Below are 15,645 nucleotides of genomic sequence, written 5' to 3'. Positions count from 1 at the left end.
CAATGGAGGCCTATAACTTTACTTTACTTTACTTTTATTAAATTTGTATACTGCCCTTCTCCCGAAGGACTCAGGGCGGTGAACGGGGCATATATAAATAGCAAATACAAAAATTAAAAGGGAATTAAACAAGTGCCCAGATAAAAACAATAACAATATAAGAAACCCATTAAAAAACCCTAACGTCCCCCATCAGGCCAGACCAGCTTGTTCAAATAAATGGGTCTTCAGACCGCGCCGGAAGGAGTGAAGGTCCGATGCCATCCGGAGCTCAACTGGCAGTTGGTTCCATAGAGCCAGAGCGCCCACAGAGAAGGCCCTCCCCCTGGGGGCCACCAGTCGACATTCCCTGACCGGAGGCACCCTGAGGAGGCCCTCTCTGTGGGAACGCACAGGGCGGAGGGAAGTTGACGCCGGCAGCAGGTGATCCCCGAGGTACCCCGGACCCATGCCATGTAAGGACTTGAAGATCATAACCAAAACCTTGAATCTTACCCGGAAGACAACTGGTAACCAATGTAGCTCGCAGAGCAAAGGTGTAACATGGGAGTACCGGGAAACTCCCAAGTCAACTCTCGCGGCCGCATTCTGTACCAGTTGGAGCCTCCGAGTGGTCTTCAAGGGAAGCCCCATGTAAAGAGCGTTGTAAGAATTGTAATCCAATTATATCTGAAAAGCTTCATTTGCTAAGCCATGTTGTAGATATGTACTACAGTCAAATCTTCATTCTTACTAACAGGTTGATTTCTTTGGAAATTTGTTTAATGGAAACTGAAGTGATTTCAGATATTCAGCAATTTAAAATGTACAGTTTAAGCTATATCTGTGATGTGACTATTAAACAATTTGTAAACAGAATATGTGGGCTATAGCTCCCATCTCAAATATTTAATGGTGGGCTCAGAAACCATTAAAAACAATATAGAAACGCCAATAAAATAAAAAAACTGCAATATAAGAAAAGTAAAAATATAAAAAACATACATTATCACCATGGTATGTATGAACAATTTGTTCTTGTAACACTGCAGATAATTAAAAGACCTTTTGTATTGATTGATGTTTGTTTAGCCTTTCTCAATTGAGTAACTGCAATAAAGCATTTTAGCAGAACTTTTAATTAGCAAATCATTTTTTTAACAAACTCAGTTGCAAATAAATTAATTTCTTATCAAATGATGGTGTGGCTCAGAAGAAAGAATTCTACTTGGTTTTAATAGTTCCCAGCAAAAGTAAATCAAAGTAGAAATGGAAAGAAATATTGACTGTTTTAGGCATACAGTAGCTCTTTTTCCATTTTATATAAATTAAGGCAATTCTTTCTCCTTTTTTAAAAATCAAAATCTCAATGCTGTGAACTGCTTTGTAGAAAATTCTGGTGCTCAATAGCAATTTTTATGCTTGAGCTATATGATCAGCATATTGCCCTTTTTCTAAATGGGTTTTATTTGTTCCTTATTAAACTTTTTAATGGCCCATATACTGTGGAGCACAAACACACACACCTCAGTTGACTGGGATCACTTACAAGGAAATTAAGTCTCCAAAAGTGCACTAAAACTACAGTTTATCTCAAGGAAATTGAACAAATGGTTCTAGAAAGATAAGTAAAATAATTTTTCAAGACAGAAAACACATTCACAAAATATTTTGCTGAGCTCTGCTTTCCATGATTCCATAGAAGAGCTTTCTTTCTCCTCTGGCTATGTAGCAGTTCGTTAATTCGTTCATATAATGGCTAAAACCTGTGCCCAATAGTAAGCCTGAGACACTAAATATTTCCTAAATATGTTCTATCAAAAGTAATTAATATTAATACTGATAGTTGTTATTGGATATTGAAAACTTTTTTGTCTTTCAAGATCCTGAAGTTCACCCACAAAATGAAGATTACTGGGGTCATGTGAATCCTATAGGACCTAGAGCATGTTACGATGAAGGAAAAAGAGTTGCTGAAACCATGTGCTATGCCTATATGAAGCAGGTATTGAGGGCAAGATTTGCACAGTATTAACATTTGTGTGTGAGAGAGTGTGCCTTCAAGTCATTGTTGACTTCTGGTGGCAGACAGAACTAGCACTGCAGTTTTCTTGGCAATGTTTTTTTTCTGAAATGGTTGCCATTGCCTTCTTCCTTGGACTGAAGCAGAGGAACTGTCCCAAGGTCACCCAATTGTCTTTGTCAGGGCTTTTTTCCTCATAGAACGCTCAGAACGGAGTTCTGGCACCTTTTTTGGATGGAACCTTATAGGGTAGGCAAGGTGGGTTGTATGACACTTGTGAGTTCCGGCACCTTTTTGTTTTACAAAAAAAGCACTGGTCTTTGTGTCTCTGTAGGACTAAAATTCAGTCTCCCAGCTTCTAGCCTGCTGCCCTAACCACTATGCAAACTGGCTCTTAGTTATAACATTATACAGGTAGTCCTCAACTTATGACCACAATTGAGCCCAAAATTTATGTTGCTAAGTGAAAAATTTGTTAAGTGAGTTTTGCTCCATTTTACAACTTTTCTTGCCACGTTTGTTAAGTGAACCACTGCAGTTGTTAAGTTAGTAGCACTAACTTAAGTGTTGTTAAGTGAATCTTGTTTCTCCATTGACTTTGCTTGTCAGAAGGTTGCAAAAAGGAGCACTGGGATTACACTTGAACTGGGATTCAAATACAGGTAATCCTCAACTTATGACCACAATTGGGCCCAAAATTTCTGTTGCTAAGGAAGAGAGTTAAGTGATTCTTGTCCCATTTATGATCTCTATTTACCTAGCTATTAAATGAATCACTTCAATTGTTAAGTTAGTAACATGGTTGTTAAGTGAATCTGGCTTCTCTGTTGACTTTGCTTGTCAGAAGGTTGCAAAAAGGATCACATGATCCTACGACACTGTAACCGTCGTAAATATGAACCGGTTGTCAAGGATCTGCATGTAAATCACATGACCATGGGGATGCTGCAAGGGTCACTAGTGTGAAAAATGGTCATAAGTCACTTTTTTCAGTGCCATTGTAACTTTGAAAGATCACCAAATGAATAGTTTTAAGTTGAGGAATACCTGTAGTCCAGAATTTGGGAAATTAGTGTAATACTAAGGCATTTGCAGAGAAATGCAAAATCTCTCAGTTGTGAGATAAGTAATTATTTTGGGGGGCTGAAGGCAGCCTTCAGTCTTTCTGTTTATCCCATCTTTTCTTTTATATATATATTAATACAAAAATCTTGTTTTTCATCTCTGGTTTTCTGGTTTTTTTTTGTTTCTTGTTTGTTTATTAAGTCACACTCAACTGTTTGTGGACTGAAGCATGCTATTCTCTCAGTAATTGCTTCTTGAGTTGTTGTAAATCTGTGTTTGTTGTTTTTTCTTTTGTTTTTATCCCTCCTTTATTATTTTTATAAATAATTCAAGGCGGTGAAAGTATCTCATACTTCTTCCTCCTTCTATTTGTCCCATAACAACAGCCATGTGAGGTGGATTGTACTGAAAGCATGTGACTGGCCCAAGTCACCAAGATGGTTTTCATGCATAAGGTGGGACTAAAACTCACAGTCTCCTGGTTTCTAGGCTGGTACCTTAACCACTAGAGCAAACTGGCCAGCATCTACATTTTGTCTCCTCTGGGCTTCTTTTTCAGATTTTCCTATACATCCAGAGCCTTCTCTAGCAACATAAGCTTTAGCTTTATTGTTAGCTTTATTAATGTTTTCAGTGTACAGTTAATTTTACTTCATCTAGCAGAGTTTTTCTTTGGATAGGTTGTTGTGAAAGTAAGAATAAACTAGTTAAACAGTTGTTTATGTTTCATCCTATATGGTGAAATTCATTTTCTAATCTACAGTTGCTAAGCTACTAAAAGGCAGACTGACTATACAAACATTGTAAGAGGCAATGTAAACTCTAATACTTTCTGGCATTTCTTCTAGAAATATTATAAAGAGAACAAATAATGTTTGGCAACATTTCCTGCTGTTGTCAAGATCTATAAACGTTCATGGCATCCTCAAGAGTATCTGTTTTGTTGACTAGTTTGAAGTGCTTCATGTCCCCAAAAGTCCAACAAAAATTGATTTAGTTTAATCAGAAATACTCTTGACAGATCATTATATCATCCCTCCAAAGAAGAATCTCTGATAAAGAGCTCTTTCAACAACTGTGCTACAAACCAGTCTTCCCCAGTTTGTCCACTCCCATTATGCTGGACTCCAACACTCATAATTGCTAAGCCATTTTAGAGGCTGGCTGGGATGATGGGGCAGTTGTAGCAGATCTTTGAAGGATACTGTGTTGATGGGCAGTAGATCTATAGCTGAACTGCACCATATGAAATCATTACAACTGTATGTATATCTTATTCTGGAAAATACAAAAAGAGATAGAACCCAGCATGAACATTTTCAATAGGATTTTTTACAAGATACTATTTTTCTTGTCCCTTCAGGAAGGTGTTGAAGTAAGAGTTGCCCGAATCTTCAATACGTTTGGCCCCCGGATGCATATGAATGATGGCAGAGTTGTTAGTAACTTTATCTTGCAAGCTCTTCAAGGAGAACCCTTAACTGTATGTATTCATCTTCTTGTCCGTTCAGTTTAATGACTGTGTGGCAAAGACACATCAAAGTCTGCCATTTTGTGAAATCTCACAGAATCAATATTTTAGTAAAGAATCTTAAAACTAGAAATTGAAACATTCTAACGTATAGTATTTAATCACGTAAGCACATTGTGTTGTACTCAAAAATACCATTTAATATTAAGATTCCTAAGGTTATAGAAATTGTTTCTAATTTGTGGAAGATTCATTGGTAAGAAATCAAGGGAAGTCTTCAACCAAATAGAAGGGACGCGGTGGCTCAGTGGGTTAGGATGCTGAGCTTGTCGATCAGAAGGTCGGCGGTTTGGCGGGTCAAATCCCGAGTGCCGCACAGCAGAGTGGGCACCTGTTACTCGTCCCAGCTTCTGCCAACCTAGCAGTTCGAAAGCACATAAAAATGCAAGTAGAAAAATAGGGACCACCACGGTGGGAAGGTAACAGCGTTCCCTGCGTCTTTGGCATCTAGTCATGCCGGCCACATGACCACGGAGACGTCCTCGGACAAGCGCTGGCTCTTCGACTTTGAAACGGAGATGAGCACCGGCCCCTAGAGTTGGAAACGACTAGCACGCATGTGCGGGGGAACCTTTACCTTTACCTTTTACTCAACCAAATATGTGAAGTGTTTCTGCTGAAAATGGTTCCTGAATTGATATTTGCTAGCAGCACTTGTATCTCTTGTGGTTTACTTATAGCAGATATTCATGCATCTATTTATCACCTAGTGCTAGAGTTCAGAAATGAGAAATATATACATGTAAACTGCTTCTTAATTCCATTTGGTACAATTCAAGCAATACAGTACATTGAAATGGTCCTTTTAAAATAACATTGAAAGCTACTGCTGAGTTTTAACAATTTAAATATTTACAATGAATGCTTTTATCTTAGAATAGCAAAGCAGTTTTACAATATAAAAGTAAACCTAAAAGATTTTCAGACAAGGATGTATTGAAATCCTTTTGAAGAACAATGGAATCTCATAAGATTTAGCCATTTCAAAATTGAAATATTTTGTTTTCTGGCAAACAACCATGTACTAGCAGAATGCTTGTAATCTGCTTACTGACAAGATTGTTGCTAAGTCATTTAATAGGCAGTGTCTCAACTTGCACTAAAAAAAGATTTATATTCTTTATAGAAGATTCAAATTCTTTATAAATTGTTAGAAAAGCTAGCATGGGTGACTTAGTTTTATTTTTTGCCAACTTAGCAACATTTTTTCTTTATCATTTGTAAGGGAAATTGATAATTATTTGGGGCATGATCTACTATGGAATCTTTTTTACAAAAACAAAACAAAAAATGTCATGTTGAAAATAATGGATTTTTTTTTAATTGGTAAGAATTGCTAGACCTGAACAAATGATCAACATGAAAATGAGCAAATAGATCAATATGAAATAGTCCTGTTGGATTATAAATTGGACAGGAAGCCTGTTGGTGGCACTCCATGAACCTAGTGAAAAATTAATCTGTACTTAAGAGGTATATAATAAGATTATGCTCCATCTAACTTCAGATAATCATTTGGTAAATCAGGACAAACAAATGAGGATACGTGAATGGTACTTGTACATCACTGCAAAGTGGTATCTTTGCTATGCATTTTTATGTCAATTTTAATTCTTCCAGGTATATGGGCCTGGCACTCAAACCAGAGCATTCCAGTATGTCAGGTATACATTTTTATGTTCTATTCAGCTCAGTCTTCTTATGGTCTTTAGCTAGCAATGTTAATTGTTTCAAGAAGAGTTTGTGGGAAAGCATTTTCCGCATGCCATAGTTTTGCCATATAACTTTTCAGCACTTCCTGAGTAATTTCATTCATGTGGCCCATTATTTGATAGCAAGATTTAAAAACTATTTGTAGGAATTTGTATGGAGCATTATAATTACATTTCTTCTAGCCAACTGCCTCAAAACTAAAAGAAAAATAAAACAGTAATAACTACAAATTCTGAATGTTAGTTGTGCTCACCTCAAAGGCAAGAATTCTTGCAAATTAGATCCATGTCTTCTAGAACTTCTCATTACAACTAGCAAGTTGAACCTCCATCTAGCTCTTAATGTCTACTCTTAGGTAAATATATCTTCGTGTAGTTTAGGCTTCAGATGTGAAGAACGATAATCATGACTCATCTAACAATGTTGTACAGCAAGTATGCCATTGCTGGCTTAACATCTTCCCTGTTCAAATCCCAAACTTATAAATCTAGAAAATTCAGCTTTTAAAAGCTCCTACCTTGAACTTAACGTCATTTTAATTTTTTAAAAAAGTCATAAAATTACAACATTTTCTACCCATTAAAACACTGACTAATTATTTCCGAGCACCTACACCCTCAGTTCAGTCCTGGCACAGCTATTTTAAGAGACAGTGATGAGTTATAAATGTTGAATCTACTTGTTGGGAATGAAGGGGGGAAGTTTCTTCTTGTGTTTTCTTTTTTTAAAAAAACATAACATTTACACTTTTTAAATACTTTTTGTTTCTTTTCCTTTTTGATTTATTTATGTATTAGATTTTTGTATTTGTTATATTTATTTAATATAATCTTTAATAATGTTAAAAAGGACACCATTGAAAATAACTGTGTCATACTGTACATCCTGGCCTTATTCTTTCACTGCATCCCTACTGAGGTGCTGCTTTTAAGTGGAAGCTGATTACAATTTCCAAACAAATAACAATCGCTTTAGATTAAAAAAATAGACAGGAACAAATGATCTGTCCAAAGTATGTATAAACCTGCATCAGTTCCAATTATGTATATTTGCTGGTTGAACCTTGGCCCAAGCAGAGGCTTTGGTGGTGGGCCAGCCATTCAAATATCTATTTGGAGCAGTGTGGGAAATTTATCCCACCCAGGATAGAGTGGAATGTTTTTCTAGCAGCGCCTTGGCTACAATTAATTCAGCCCAGCCCAGCTCAGCTGGGATACAATGTCTACAATGTCTACAATGTCCACACCCGCTATTTGTCTTAATTTTTACAGACTGGGAAATAGTCAATATAAATTGCTTAGTAATAATCATAAATACACACACACACACACACACACACACACACACACACACACCCCATGAACCTAAGTAGCAAAGAAGTGTTAGAAGTCTCTAGGTTTCCCATTTTTTTCCTTAAACCATTACTGCCCTCTTCTGCTGAATATCTGATATGCAGTTTTCCTTGTAAGGAGAGCGTTTTTTTCAGTTTTAGCCAGCATAATGGTGGCTTAGCAGTAACCTAGAATAAGCACAATATTTGTGCTAATTTTAAAAATACTGTGACTACTTTTGCTGTTCCAAATTCACTTATGCCTATGGTCTACATTTATTGAATTTTGTTGGGAAAAGATCACATAGCTTAATTATAAAAAGAGGAATTACCCTCCCCCATTTCTTAAAGGGCCTAAGGAATCTAAACCACTTTCCTATCCCATAGCTGTACTGGATGAATTTGCCTGCTAATGTTCATTATGCGCTTAATGCCAAAGTTAAGTAGGACTAGCAGAGAAGGAGGAGGTCAAAATAATCAAGAAGATGACAAAAATCATGCAGTTAGTGACCTTACCCCTGCTTGCATGCATCATGGCAGAACAGGCCTTGATTGCATACTTGTGGCCGCCATCTTGAATTCTTGATGCCCATGAACACCTGTGATGACTACAGTGAAAGATTCACACTACATTTTGTTTGGAAATTTTCTACTCAGGCAGTGAATAGTGGACTTAGAATGAGAGATAACTGAATATGCATGTTTGTCCCTAGACTATCTATAAGCTAACCATTTACTTGAGTTACCTTTCCGCTCTCTTTAAAGCATAGTTACACATGCTGAATCTTGCCAAAAGTTGTTGGTAAATGTCATTGTTTAATTTTCATTATTAAAGCCAAAAGAAACAATCCAATTAACTACTTTTAATCTATATAAGTCATCTGCCTCTTGAATTGGTTATATAGGTGATTAAAATGTGGACCATGATGTACCACTCAAAACCAACTCTAGGTTTCGGTCTAATAAAGGTTCCCTGACTTTAAAGTTTTATGTTTTGCACCTAAATCTGACATCTTTATAATTCATCCATCCCATTGTCTCAATGGGTACATTGTGTCTTTTGTGAAAATTGTTTTGTCCATCCCTTTGTGTATATTCAGTGTAAGTTGCTGTGGTTCACTTGCTTTGGCTTCTGTTTATGGGTATCTACAGAAGCTTCCTGTTTCATCCTAATGGTGAAAGTAGTATGGCACTGCATATATAAAAGGAATGGAACATTGTCAGCCTGGGTCACCTTGACCGCTGCCGCCCCCCCTCCCCCCATACCACTGCTTACAGAAAACTTCTCCCAAGAAAATATTTTTCCTCATCGTCAGCACTTAGCAAGGCCAAACCATAAATAAATCCAGGAAATAACTCTCATCTCATGCTGTGTTGTCTTTTTTTTTCAGTGACCTTGTGAATGGGCTCGTGTCCTTAATGAATAGCAACGTTAGCAGTCCTGTTAACTTGGTAAACAAAACACTCTTGTTGTTATCAACCTTAATGGGAAATTCAGTAAAGTAGTATGGAAACAAAATAGCACCCCCAGATTCAGAGTGCATAGAATCAATCAGTGCTGGGACATAGTGTTTGGTACTGTTCTGACCTGAAAATTGCAATAGGCCCACCACCATCACCACCAACTTCTCCTGTTTCTCATTGTTATTAAAAACATGAGCAACATATGAGGACAAATTAGTTTGGTGCTATTTTTCTACGTTAAATGCAGTGAGTTCTGTGTTGTATCTGCAAATAAAGTCTTTGCAGACCCAATTTTATAAATCCAATTTTTTTATACTGTAAATTTCTGCATCCAGTGTGCTGCTTTTGTAACTATATTCTTGTCTCATAATATTTCATCTCTTTGAGATTTGTTGCTAAATCAAATAGTAACTTAAACCATTGAGCTCCCTTATAGATAACATTTCTACTGAATGTATTATGATCTGAGATGTACAATGCATTTCCTTAGGTTTGCCCTCAAGAGTGATGTGAAAACAGTAGGAATTTCTGCTAGAACAAGGACAGGTTTCCAGTCTTTAGATCATTCTTTTCCTTTAGGAATTCCTGTGGTGGATTCCATTCAGGAATGGAGATTTCTGCAATTGAGAACATATTTTGCAATTTGCTGGTAGAGAGAATGAGCATTCAGGAAATAACTCTTTATGGAAGATCAAAGGCTAAATTTTCCTCCTACTTATTGTACTTAAATAATAGATTTGTACTATTGTACTATACAATACTGTTATACTTTAACTTTTACACAATTGTACCATAAACATTATTTTAATAATATTTGTTGTATCTCTAGGGGAATCCAGAGGAACATTCTATTCTAGAATTTGCCCAGTTAATTAAAAAGCTTGTGGGTAAGTACAAAATTGAAATTACTTTGTAAATAAAATATAGAGCTTGGTGGTATGTGTCTCCTATTGATTGCTACATGGAAGGTAATTTAATAAATAAGTAAATTCAAATGATTTAATTTGGAACTGCTACTAGAAAACCCAATGATGATGTAATAATAATTAACTAAAAAAGGAAAGAAAAATTATAGGCCTATAGATACTAAAACTTCTGTGGTCCATGTGTACCCTGAATAATGTATAATGCATTGTACAGAGAGTCCCCAAAAGGTATTTACAACCCAGTTTCAAAGTTTTAATGTCAGCCTCCTATAGGAAATGACCAGGCTGAGCCTGAGGGAGCAGTCAAATGAGTCCCTGCATGCCCACAAGAGATCTAAGTCCAGCCCAACTTGAATGCCTTTCTTACCACCTCATTTTTTGACCATTATTAGTAGGTCAGATTCTTATAGAGTGCTTAAGGTTGTAATAAACCTTTATACTCATTTGAACTGCCTGGATTTCCTGATTTCCCCGGCAGTTGACATCTCCACAGTTACATGACCACATTTTGGGTGCTTGGCAACTGGACAGCATTTACAGCTATTTGCTGTACCCTGTGGTCAGTGACCATGATTTATGTTAGTTTTGGTGGAACTGGTCTTTACTTCTGGTTTTTGGCAAAACCGGCCCGCAGCGAACAATGGGTTCACTTAACAACTGTGGTGCTTGTTTTACTACTGCCACAAAAACAGGTAGCAAAATTGGATCAGTCACATGATGAGCCACGTTATGACCGTCATGATTAGAACTATAATTGCCAGGCTTGCTTAGTGATGCAAGTCGAGGGGTACCTGTATTATTATGGAACTTTTGGCGTGGATTGCCTCCAGAAGGAAATGTATCTCTTTTCAGAAACTGAAATTGTAACAGCTGTCACTCATTACTATGCCTAACTATAAAATGTGTTCACAGGCAGTGGAAGTGAAATCCAGTTTCTGTCAGAAGCTCAAGATGATCCTCAAAAAAGGAAGCCAGATATCAAGAAAGCCAAACTATTGCTTGGTTGGGAACCTGTGGTACGTTTTGTTCATCAGTGGTATTGTAGTTTCAAAATGTAATATTTATTTCATACCATTTAAGGCAAAAATGTTGAAATTTATTCTGTTGTGTGCTTCCTTTTGGGAATAGGAGAAAGAAGCATTTTTTTAAAAAATGTCCCTTGATCCTTTATATAAAACAAGTTAATTAAACTCAGGAGAAACTCCAAAAGCCGGTCATTTTAACAAAAGTACTGAAACAAAATATGTAAATCTCTATTTCTCCCTTGTAAATGTCTAATTTTTTGCTACTTCCAATTTCATCAAATTGGAAAACAAACTTCCATGAATTTTTCCATTAATTGATGAGTATAGTTTTAGGAAGCAGGGTTTTAGTACTACAAATAAGTACCACATATTCTGTAAGGATGGATAATCTTGCTCTTGCTCTTGCTCTCCGGAACAGGTTCCATTGGAAGAAGGTTTAAATAAAGCAATTCATTATTTTCGGAAAGAACTGGAATATCAAGCAAATAACCAATATATTCCTAAACCAAAACCTGCTAGGATAAAAAAAGGAAGAAGCAGACATAACTAAAAATTCAGTTAGACAAGAAATGACATTTTTACCTTGAATTTGAGAAGATGTCGTATGTTTTTTTTGGAAAAGACTTCAGAACAGGTATTATGAAGAAAAAAAAAACTGGAATTTCACTCTGAAGCTTGCTTTAAAGAAGTGGATGTGCCTCAACAAGAAAACTGCAGTTCTTGCCTTGCACTTTTTAAATCTGTCTTTTTATGTAAAATAGATGCATCCTTTTTTAGTATCTTCAGGTTTTATATCTTGCTGTGAGATCATTTGTTATAACTGTCTTTGACAGTTTTATTTACTGGTTTCTTTGTGAAGCTACGCATAAGATAAGGGCAGAATTGCCAATTTATTTATAAAATGGGTACTTTAAATGAGAGATACTATGCATAAAGGAAAAAAGTAGCAGTATTGTCAGATGACAAACACTGGCATTTAGAAAATATCTGTACAAGAGTTTTATGTATTCTTTAAATCCATTCCCCCCACCCAACATTTAGTTCTAGTTGCACACTTGAATTTGAACAATTTCCACTGATAAATGCTATTTTAAATCACTACTGTATGGTGCATACTCTGGGCAAAAGTTAATGTATTATTGGCTACCAGTGGTTGAATATGCTATTTTAATAAAACACTGAACCTTACAGATTTAAGTAAAAGAAAAGTCTGTGGTTGTGGACATATTATTTATACAGGTATAGCAGCCTGATGTTTATATCTGCCCCTGTGTAACTGATTCTTTTAAACAATATTATGTGAGCTTTTAGATAGTGTACCTTTTGATGAATACAATTCAATTACAAATAACTCTCTGAAATCAAATTAAAAATCAAGTAGGTACATGCAGGTAGTCCTCAACCTGTGATACCAATTGAGATCAGAATTTCCATTGCCTAGCAAGATAGTTGTTAAGTGAGCCATGCCCAATTTTATGACCTTTTCTGCCACAGTTGTTAAACAAATTAATCCAGCTTCTCCCATTGACTTTGCTTGTCAGAAGCCGGCTGGTAGGTCACACATGATGATCATATGTGCCCAGGATGCTGCAGTCATTGTACATACATGCCAGTGGCCAAGTGCCCAGATTTTAATCATGTGGCTATGGGGATGCTGTGACTGTTGTAAGTGTGGAGACTGGTTGTAAATCAAATTTTTGAGTGTGTTGTAATTTCAGATGGTTGCTAAAGGAGTGGTTGTAAATTGAGGTCTACCTGTGTGGATAAAATTCAGTGGACGACTTCTGCTCCCGTCTCTGGAATGCAGAATCTTCTGTCTACTCTCAAAGCCTGGCTTGGGTTGTGGGGCTCTTAAAGAGCACAAATCACACTGGGAAGGAGAAAGACGAGAAAATATGGGTTGTTCCACTGGTTAATTGTTCTGTCAGGAAATTTCTCTTTAGTTCTAGGTTGCTTCTCTCTTTGGTTAGTTTCCATCCGTTGCTTCTTGTCCTGCCTTCAGGTGCTTTGCAGAATAGCTTGACTCCCTCTTCTTTGTGGCAACCCCTGAGTATTGAAACACTGCTATCATTATTTTTTTTAATTGTTTTTAACTTTTGTATTTTTCGTTTTAATCACCCTGTAAACCGCCCTGAGTCCTTCGGGAAAGGGCGGTATATAAATATAAATAAATAAATAAATAAATAAATAAATAAATAAATAAATAAATAAATAAATAAATAAAAAAAAATAAATAAATAAATGTCACCCCTAATCCTTCTCTTCATTAAACTAGACATACCCAATTCCAGCAACCGTTCCTTATATGTTTTAGCCTCCAGTCCCCTGATCATCTTTGTTGCTGTTCTCTTTCTAGAGTCTCAACATCTTTTTTACATCGTAGTGACCAAAACTAAATACAGTACAGTAAGTGTGGCCTTACCAAGGCATTATAAAGTGGCATTAACACTTCACATGATCTTGATTCTATCCCTCTGTTAATGCAGCCTAGCACAGTGTTGGCTTTTTTGGCAGCTGCAGCACACTACTGGCTCATATTTAAGTGATTGTCCACGAGGACTCTGAGATGCCTATCACAGTTACTGCTACTGAGCAAGGTACCACCTATACTGTACTTGTGCATTTGGTTTTTCTTGCATAAATGTAGAGCCTTACTTTTTTCACCATTGAATTTCATTTTGTTAGATAGTGCCCAATGTTTATTGCTATTTCCAGTATTAGCCCACTTTTGACAAATAATGCAGAATCAGGGCCACTTCCACAAGAGTTTTAACTATGGTTAATATTGACGTAATTGAATTTCACATTCCTACAGAAACTATGGCATCCTGTTTTCTTTAAAAGGGAAATTTTGGAATGTCTTAATCCTATTACAGGTTTTTCATGTTTTAACAGTAGGAAAAATTTGAGATGTATAGGAGTGTAGATGGCCAGCCAACTTCTGTTGTCTTGAAGGAAAGCTCCAATAACAATGCACAGTCACTATCACAACAGTGCCAAGAGAGAAGTGCCTGTTATTTCTAAGCTTTTACAACAACCCTTAATGTAAAGCAAGGGAGAAGAATCTTTTGGTGACCTGAGAAAACAGTTCAGTGCAAATGGTTACCTATTAGATCTGGCATTTGTCTTGGGGTGGTGGCAAGATAATCTGAGGAATGTTATCATCAGTTCTTTGCCATGGACAGACCATTCCTTCTTCACCCTGGAGTTCTCTATGAGCTGCTCCCACTGCAGGGAGGAGGGACCTATTAAATTGGGTGGCCTGATGGGTTGAGGTTATTCCTGAGACTGTGACTATGCAGATTCTCAGTCATCCAGGTCATGATTGTCTCAAGGTGCGGGGGTTTTTTTGTTTGTTTTTTCAAAAGGAAACTGGACTATATTTTTTCCTTAAGGACAAAGATGAGGTTGGTGCATGGTTCAACCAGGGCCTTAGTTGCAGACTGAAATGCGCATTTAATAAGATTGAATCACTGCTCTGTGATTGTGCAGTCTCTTTGATGGTGGCTACTCTAGATCCTTATAGTTTGCCAAGGGTCTTCAGGAGATGTAGTGGCATGAGAGCACTGCTGGAGGAATACAAGCCAACAGGCACAGGAAGGAGTCTTTATTAAGACATACTTTATTAGGACAAAATGAGCTCACTTCTTCACTGTTACTGTATCTGCATACAGACAACCAGCAGCTTTATTCTAGGTCACCAGACCTCTTCTAGGTAAGGAATGGTCATGAGAACCCCTGTAGAGCACCTGTCAAAAGGTACTTGGCTTTGCTGAAGTAGACTTGGCTGGGCAGGTGCTATGGAAATGACTAGTTTTGTTAATTGGGAAGAGTTTGAGCCAGTTGATGCTGAGGAAGTAGCTAGCTCCTTGTCATTTATCTGGGCTTTTCTCCCTCCAAGGTTGGTTAAGGCTTCTCAGGTGGCAGCAGTGTTTGGGGGAAGATTGTTGAGAAAGTGATGGGTGTAGCATTGGGAGCCCTGGATGAAGTGTATTATCTAGACCCTTTTCAATCAGTTTTATAGTACTGACATGGCATCGATAACATTTGTTGATCTCTGGAAAGCTTAAGATAGGGGTGGGGGGGTGTTGAATCCATCCTGGCTCTTCTGGATCACTCAGCAACTTTTAGTACCATCAACCAGGGTATCCTCCTGGATTGGATTTGGATGTTGGAAATGGGAGTCACTGTTTTGCAGTGTATCTCCTTCCTGTCACTATAAGGGTTGAGGAAGAGAAGTCTATATCTGCCTATCTTACGTAGGTGCCTCAAGGCTTGGTTTCTCATCACTCCTATTTAACATCTAATAAAGCCTGTGAGTAAAGTCAGTTGGCAGTACAGTGTCATCAATATGCAAATGATAATTATATGCCTCCACCCGCGACTGGACAGGTAATGATGTTCAGGTGCTGACCCAATGCTTGGAGACTATGGATGGGGAAGAACTGACTGCAACTTAACCCTAGCAAGATGGAATGGCTTTCCATTTTTGACCCTATGGGATCTGGAGAGCAATTATCCTTTTAGCCTTGAACCTTCAGGCCACAAACCCTGACTCTTCTCCCAGGATTGGGCTAGGATGGGAGTGG

The 15,645-nt window shown here is 37.3% G+C and overlaps 1 protein-coding gene across 5 annotated transcripts in view; it reads left to right on the top strand.

Annotated features, from left to right (window-relative positions):
- The window catches only part of UXS1 (UDP-glucuronate decarboxylase 1), a 75,069-nt gene extending 59,472 nt beyond the window's left edge, over positions 1-15,597 (top strand). For all 5 annotated transcript variants that reach the window (XM_081326737.1, XM_081326738.1, XM_081326736.1 and 2 more), the window contains 7 exons: positions 1,863-1,984; positions 4,431-4,550; positions 6,219-6,262; positions 9,033-9,093; positions 9,935-9,992; positions 10,944-11,047; positions 11,475-15,597. In XM_081326737.1, the coding sequence (XP_081182863.1) occupies positions 1,863-1,984; positions 4,431-4,550; positions 6,219-6,262; positions 9,033-9,093; positions 9,935-9,992; positions 10,944-11,047; positions 11,475-11,606 (641 nt within the window). In that variant the 3' untranslated portion in view covers positions 11,607-15,597. The remainder of the gene's footprint in view (positions 1-1,862; positions 1,985-4,430; positions 4,551-6,218; positions 6,263-9,032; positions 9,094-9,934; positions 9,993-10,943; positions 11,048-11,474) is intronic.
- Positions 15,598-15,645: the final 48 nt, after the last annotated feature.

Source organism: Vipera berus (genome assembly GCF_964194415.1).
Source record: "Vipera berus genome assembly, chromosome: 4".
Taxonomy (NCBI): domain Eukaryota; kingdom Metazoa; phylum Chordata; class Lepidosauria; order Squamata; family Viperidae; genus Vipera; species Vipera berus.
This window is presented reverse-complemented; position numbering and strand designations above follow the sequence as displayed.